General features: G+C 46.3%; 1 protein-coding gene across 5 annotated transcripts in view; it reads right to left on the bottom strand.

Annotated features, from left to right (window-relative positions):
• kcna4 (potassium voltage-gated channel, shaker-related subfamily, member 4) overlaps window positions 1–6,742 on the bottom strand; it is a 109,902-nt gene extending 103,160 nt beyond the window's left edge. For all 5 annotated transcript variants that reach the window (XM_082535427.1, XM_082535429.1, XM_082535428.1 and 2 more), the window contains exons 1-2: window positions 6,706–6,742; window positions 2,499–6,472 (exon numbers count right to left, since the gene is read on the bottom strand). In XM_082535427.1, coding sequence (XP_082391553.1) covers window positions 3,718–5,811 — 2,094 coding nt within the window. In that variant the 5' untranslated portion in view covers window positions 5,812–6,472; window positions 6,706–6,742 and the 3' untranslated portion in view covers window positions 2,499–3,717. The remainder of the gene's footprint in view (window positions 1–2,498; window positions 6,473–6,705) is intronic.
• Between the last annotated feature and the right edge of the window lie 1,067 nt (window positions 6,743–7,809).

The following is a 7,809-nucleotide window of genomic DNA, read 5'->3' on the forward strand; positions in this document are numbered from 1 at the left end:
GAGAATGAACAGATTGCAGAACTAGGGGAACCCATATAGATGGCAGGTGGAAGGAGCGTGATTGGAGGCGTGGTCCTGCTCCTGAAATTCAGATACATAATCTCCAATAAAGTAATCGTTTGAGTCCAAACTATTACATTAGGTTATGCAACATTAAGGTTGCATAAACCACCTCATCCTTTGTGTTTTAGAGCTGCACATCAACAAGCACATTTGTAATGAACTTCAAAAAGTGAGCAAGATTCAGAGATCCTACTTGGCAGCCATGTGCGTTTGCCCGGCTTTGGCTCTGTATAGCAAAAATGTGACCACTAGACTGAAACGCTGCGGTTCACTGTTGTTTGTACAGTGTAGTACACAGGAGCAATGTAGACAACATTTATCAACAAGCAACAGGCAGTGGTATAGTAGTATGGCTGTATTAGCACCTCTTACACGTGTTGGGCTATTATTAGTTCTATCATCAGTAAAGCTGTTGGATTCAGTCAAATAATTAACTTTAAAATCCATCTATTCATATAATGGATAAGAAAAGCAAAACTCACCCCTGTATAACAGAAGCAATAACAAAATCTTGACACTGGAAAAATCTGATGCAGATGAGATTACTCAAACTAGTCTCTGATTGCCAAAAATGGAAAACTTTGAGTTGATAACCTCACCTCATCTGTACTTCCTGTTCTTACATAACCAAATCTGACATTATGTGCTCCCCCCTTTTATGTTCTTTGGTACAATAAAAAGTGGTAAATAAAGCAATACCTTTTGAAAAACAACCATAAATAACTCTCACTTGGTCACATGGCCCAGCCATATGGTTTAAATCTGCACTACAAAGACTCCCCCAGTACGTGGCAAAAGCACTCTATGAACAGTACGAGTCGCTGAGCTTCCATGGCTCAGGATGACACACGCTGTTGCAGTCAACTCAGCAGCTACAAGCCTTAAAATATGCCTGACCCACACAATTTGCATAAAAAATGTTTTGGATTTTGCCTCTTGCCATAAGCCACATTATGTAAGTGCAAAGTGTGAGGTATCAAGAGGAGATGGCCCTGTGCCAAGAGTGTGCTGTGATGCTGTGGGTGCAGGTGTTGAGAATATCTCGCGTGAAGAGTTCCTCTGAGGATAGAAAGCGCTCCGTGAGATAAATTATCACATGCTGATGCAGTGTTAGCGTGCAGAGAAACGCTGAGAAGCAATGACAGTGAGTGGCGAGGTGTCTGGTTCGATTTTATGAATACAGACGCATTTAGATTTGACTTAAGATGGGAACTGAGCGTTGATGTCATAGCACCTTTTGATGCATTCTGTAAGTATTCAGAAGACTGAAAAGTCTTGAGACAATCAACTTTTGTTTTCTTGACTTTTCCCAGCATGCAACACAGTTTTTAGAGTTTAAACAGTTTTTTGTTTGTTGTTCTTACTGCACTACTTCTCTATTGGAAATAAAGGCCTAATGTGCCTAATGTATAAATATGCGTTAAATCACTTCAAATTTTAAACACAAAGATGTGCTTTAAAACTTGTAGTACTCTGCTTTGATTGCTTATTTGAAAAGTTCAACTGCTTGGCACAGGATGCCTCTTACTTCTCTAAGTTTGACTTATTTCTTGTGCATTGGAAGCTTTTAGTTTCCACATCCCACTTGTGTAAATGGCATATTTAACTTTGACTGGCTCTCAGACTATTTGATGTCACACAGTCCTGCTTGTGCATCCATGTCCTAAACTAAGATTTAGTGTAAGCACTCAGAGAAATTTTCCTCCTTCAGCAGATGGTTGTAAAAACATCCATCTAGTGCCAGACACACACACACAAGCACGCACACACACAAGCACCCGCACATTCAAGTGAGGAACTTGTTTCTTGTTTTTTTCCTCATCTGAAAAGCAAAAACTGCGATTTAAAAATCTTTAACTAAAGCATTTGGAATTATAAAAGCAGCAGTTCAGTATATAACAAAACAGAACAAGTAAACAAGTAAAATGATCTTTTGATGTGCAGCAAAGCAGGGAGTAAATTCTGCAGCACTTTGCCATCATACTTAGAATTTAGTTTTGCAGAAACACAATTCCTGGTGTTAGATCTTTCCAAATATTTGGCACAAAATCACAGCAATCTGACTTATGTCACCTTATTAGTTTTGCAGTTATTGGTTTTGCATATGACACTTGAACACAGCTTAAATGTTGTACAGCAGAAACATCAACTGGCCACATGAAGACTGGAAAAATGTGCGCCACATTCCTCCAGCGTCTACAGGGCTTTACGCACGCGCATTCACGCGTGGTTCTGTTGTCAAAGTAACACGGGAGTGTTTGAAAATAAAAGTGAGGGTGTCGTGCTCGGAATGAAAGTGTTTTTCTCGAGATGGGACCTTGTTTAGTGGCATATATTTTCCATTAAAAACATGTGACTGGCGCTGTTTTGATCATTACAAGGTTGTTTTTTTAAAACAAATAATAATTTTCACACACAAGCTGTGGGCCACATACCTTGGAAGACATCCACATCATGACGATCCTCCGAGCTCGCAGATAATCGCAGTCCTCTTGGGGGGTGAGGCGGGGTGGGGGGGGGGGAAGGAATTGTGCACGAAGTCCAGCAGACAGGAGAGAAAATTGCTCGCAAGCTCCCTTCCAATGAGTTTCCACGATGAGTCATTTTTGCTTTAACTTTCCATCTGCCTCCTTGTAAAGGGATATTGTCATTTTGAGGTGGTTTAAATGAAACTGGGGGAAACTGCTGTCGCCGAGTTTCCAACAAGCATGTCCATACAAAACCTGGGGCGAGTCATTTCTCCAGCCATTTTATAAACTGGTGATTCCTGTGCTTAGCTCTCGCAGTGGGTCAGCAATAGAAGGCTTTTTTTTTTTCTTTTGGCCTGTTGTGGAAAAACATAGTTGTGTAGGTGTCATAGAAATAACTGTAGCCCTGGTTTACTAAATGCTGTCTTATCAGTTAGCTTTTCTTTAATGTTAAATACTGGAACAGTTACAAAAGACTTATCCGTATTTTCGTTTCCAATTTTTTCTTTTTTCTTTAGTTTTACTGGCAGCATATAAAGGGGATTATTAATATCCTTAGTCTGCTCTCTGTGAGGAAGTTGTTCAAACATTCTTTAGCGAAGTGGTCAGAGGATTACTAAATACGCGCCACTTTCATGGCCTACAGCTTCTGTCTCTGAATACAAATCTGTCAAAACCCAGCGCAAAAAAAAAAAAAAATCTACATTAGTGCAAACAGATTTTGAACTTTATTGCATAACAGCAAAAACGATCATCCCTATATCTGTTATTGACAGATGAAACTCATAAAGTGCGAATGCATAGCCTGTCTTTACTAGAATTTCAATTTGATGTCAGATTTGGAAGCCCGCACAGCTTAGATGAACAAATAGACTGGTGTGTGGTGAAGATGGTTTGGGGGAAAGGCTGCTGTTAGAGAAGTGCGCGATGGTTAAAAACAGGAGAAAGAGAGAGAAGCATCACAACCTGCCAATCAGTTGGCATGAATGTGCGCGTGTGTGTGTGTGTGTGTGTGTGTGTGTGTGTGTGTGTGTGTGTCTGAGGCGTGTTTCAAACTTGTGTTGGGGATGTGAGGGCGGGAGGGGGTCACCTGCTGTTGGGCAGAAATGATGCTCAAAATTATCTTTATAGGGCGTGTTCTTCTTCTTCAGGAAAAATAATTAATAATAATAAACTCTAATTGTAATCACACGTCAGTCTGAATGGATTTTGAGTTAGTACTGTTTTTTCTGCTTATGTCTGTGCCGTTTCCTTTACTGGGGCTCTTGTCCAGCCCGCAAAGCGACTCCGTCACCCCCTCCTCCATTTCCATATACTCCGCTTTGTCACCGAGCGAGGAGCCAGAGGGCGAGCCTTTGAATTTTCTTAGAAAGTCAGGGAAGTACGGGCAGCCCGGGGGCATGCTCTCCACCACCGGCGACTGGTCCTCGTTATCGGTCTCCCTGTGATAAAAGTAGTTGAAGTTGGACACTATGACCGGGACCGGGAGCGCAATGGTTAACACGCCCGCGATCGCGCAGAGGGAGCCCACTATCTTCCCACCCACAGTGATGGGCTTCATGTCTCCGTAACCCACTGTGGTCATGGTCACTACAGCCCACCAAAACGCGTCCGGGATGCTCGTAAACTGCGAGGTGGGTTCGTCCGCCTCGGCGAAGTACACCGCGCTGGAGAACAGGATGACACCTATGACCAGGAAGAAAATGAGGAGGGCCAGCTCCCTCATGCTGGCACGCAGGGTGTGACCCAGGATCTGCAGCCCCTTAGAGTGCCTGGACAGCTTGAAGATGCGAAACACCCTGACAAGGCGGATTATTCTCAGGATGGCGAAACTCATCGCGTGCTGTCCGTTGCCCTGATGCTGCGCCAGGTCCGTGCCGAGAGTAATGAAATAAGGCAAAATGGAAACAATGTCTATGGAGTTCATAATGTTTTTAAAGAAGAGAGTTTTGCTCGGACTGGCAAAGAAGCGAACTATAATCTCAAACGAGAACCAGATGATGCAGACCGTTTCCACGACGAAAAAAGGGTCGTTAAAAGGAGTAAATCCGTGATCGGCTTGAGAGGAGTTGTTTCGTGGCTGTAGATACTCTTTGTCATCCCTGAACTCCGGCAGCGTCTCCAGGCAGAAAATCACAATAGAAATGACAATAACAAGGACGGACACGACCGCGATCCCCCTGGCAGGGCTCGAGCTCTCCGGATACTCAAAGAGCAGCCAAATCTGGCGCTTGAACTCATCCTCCGGCAGAGGTTTCTCCTCCTCTTTGACGAAGCCCTCATCCTCCCGAAACTTTAGTATCGCCTCCTCCCCGAGTTCATAAAACTTGACCTCCTCGGAAAATATGTCAAATGGGACGTTGACTGGTCTTTTTAAGCGCCCGCCTGACTGGTAGTAGTAAAGAATGGCGTCAAAACTCGGTCGGTTCCGGTCGAAGAAGTATTCGTTCCTCAGCGGGTCGAAGTACCTGATCCTCTTGTCCGGATCTCCCAGGAGCGTGTCCGGGAACTGAGTGAGCGTCTTGAGCTGAGTTTCAAACTTCAGACCCGACACGTTGATGACAACTCTCTCGCAGCAGCCGCACTCGCTGTAAACGTTTTCGTATCCGGACTGGGGCCGCCTGTCGGTGATCGACACGGTCTCCTCCTCATCATCCATGTTGCACAAAAAACTCGACCTTTTGCTCCCCCGGTCGCCCCCGCCTCCCTCCCCCTCCTCCTCCTCTTCCTCGGCTCCTTCGGCCTCTTCCTCCTCTATCATGATGTCCTCCTCGGATCCGAGCAGAGCCAGCTCGGAGTGGCGCAGGTCCCCACCGAGAGTGCCCCGGTTCCGTCTCCAGCGTCCGACGCCGCGCTGCTTTTTCCGCTCTCGGACAAATCTCTGCTGCTGCTCGGGCTCCTGCTGGTTCTGCTGCGAGGAGGAGGTGGAGGTGGTGGTGGTGGAGGTGAAGGAGGAGGGGGAGGGGCGCGAGGCGGTACCGCCGCTGCTGATGTTGGCGTTCGCGGAGGAGGCGGCGCGAGACTGATGCTGGCGGTTGTTAAGGAGATGAGCGCTCGAGGAGGTGTTGGAGGTGGACCCTCCGACGCCACCGCAGCTACCTCCTCCTCCACCTCCCTCCGTGCACGTTCCACCTTCGGCAGCAGCCGCTGCGGCCGCCGCTCTGGTGTGGGCAGCCTGGCGCTCCCTCTCGCGCTCCCTCTCCCGCGCGCGAGCCTGGGCATATCCGTAAGGCAGGTGGCTGTTGCACCCACCGTCCGCGCCCACCATGGCAAACTCCATTTTAAGTCAGTGAGCGCTTCGGTCCGCGGACGCTTACAGTAAGCGCTCGCGCGCTGTGATGTGGACGCAGACCAGAGGACAAAAGTTGCAGCTCAGCGCGCGCAGGGAGACAAAATGAGGCATGAAGCCTCTCGACCAATCAGTCGTGAATGCGAGAAAGTCAGAATAGCAAACACACCTCAGATGGGTCCATGCTGAGCGAATCCCATGTATCCTACTTACATGATACTGATTGCCATCTCTTCCAGTTTAGGTACAGCCCCCCCTCCTCCGGTATTTCATGACATCATTACCATATCCAAAAAAAAAGAAGAAGAAGAAGAAAGAAGGAAAAAGATCAGATGTAAAGGCCGGTGGCATAGCCTGTTACGCAGACGCTCGGTCAAACTTGCAGCGCCCCTTATTTGCTCAGCATTGTAAATCACCAAGTCAACAAGCGACACCTAAACAGTCTCTCCTCGGTTCCTCCGGTGCCCATCAGGTGGTTAATTTCTCCGCGAGGCGGGCTTGCGCCCGAATGCGTCTTTTGATCCTCCCTGGTCACTCATGGTTGCCATTTTAGGACGAGTTTAAAAAAGAGAGAGAGAGGAAGAGAGATCTCCGTTATTTTATACAGCTCCGGTGAATTTGAATGACTTTATTCATCTGACGCTCTCAGGAGCTGCGAGAACAAGAAGAGAGGAGGAAACAGCAGTTGGTTTAGGCAAATAAAACCAAAACCTTCATATCGATGTGTGTTGTTTTATCGAATACACAATCAAAATACATCATTGTTATTATCATCACCATCATTATTACTATGGAGTGAACACAAAGGAATATGGAAGACATTTATGGTTACAATACAATTTACGCATTAAAGTATCCTCCCTTTATTCTAACATCCATACTTACATCTGAAAGGGGGCCAAAACGACATCGCCTCAGTCCCCCCCCCCCCCTCCCCCGCCCCCCCTCTTCACAAACCAATCTGATGGAGGAAGCAGGGGAAGGAGGCTAGGTGAGGATGCAGTTGTTCACTCTCGCTCAAATCCCCGTTATGATTTTGGAGGGTAACGCCGCAAAATCCCTCGCTGTATCCACGCAGCGACCATATCCACATCCAGTACACACATCCGTGCTCTGACGCACTCTGGAGAGGACACTTTTTTTGGCTGCGTCTCGACGTCTTGTCTCAATTCAACAGGATCTATCGCCACTTCAGCCTCCGTTTCTGCTGCATCGCTTCTGGTATGCCGAGAGCAATAATGTTACCCCCTCCAGAGGAGAAAAAAAGAATGAGAAGAAGAGGAGGAAGTAGCAGGTGTGCGCGTAGCGAGTTGGCATCAATGACAGCTCCACACGAAGACAAGATACGAGGGTGGGTAAAAGTTTACCTTCGCACGGGCGAGGGGGAATGGCTTCATGGTTTAAGTCTGAGCATCGCACATCTGTCTGTCTGCCGCCGTATCCCTACCTATACTCCTGGATCCCTCCCATTGTGTGTGTGTGTGTGTGTGTGTCTCTGTGTGATGATGGAGAGTCTCAGTGAGAAAGTCGCTCGTGTACCGCAGCTCGTGCAGGCGGTGCTCGGTCCTCCCCCAGTGGCTGCAGCCGGTCACTGCGCACCGTGCTGCAGTCTCTCACCCGAGCTTCATCTGCCCTTCATTGTCACTGCTGGGTAGCAGCCGGTGTGTTTGTGTCTCCCCACCATTAAAAAAAGTAATGCATTAACATAATATTTTAACTATGCATTTTGCAGTCACCAACCACTTTCCTAAAAAAATTAATCGGTGTTTTTGCTGTTGTTGTTGTTTATTTTCTCATATTAAATCAGAAAATGCATACATCACTTATTTACATACGTCCATATATTGTAACTTTAAAAAGTGTGAATTTAAAGCACTGGAAATACTTTTCATACAATTTCACTTCACCTAACAATCGTTTAACATTGTTTTTGTTAATATTATCACAGGAAAAAAGGTTAGCTCATGCAACAACAAAAAAAATGTTCAC

The sequence above is a fragment of the Aulonocara stuartgranti genome (assembly GCF_965226115.1).
Source record: "Aulonocara stuartgranti genome assembly, chromosome: 1".
NCBI lineage: Eukaryota > Metazoa > Chordata > Actinopteri > Cichliformes > Cichlidae > Aulonocara > Aulonocara stuartgranti.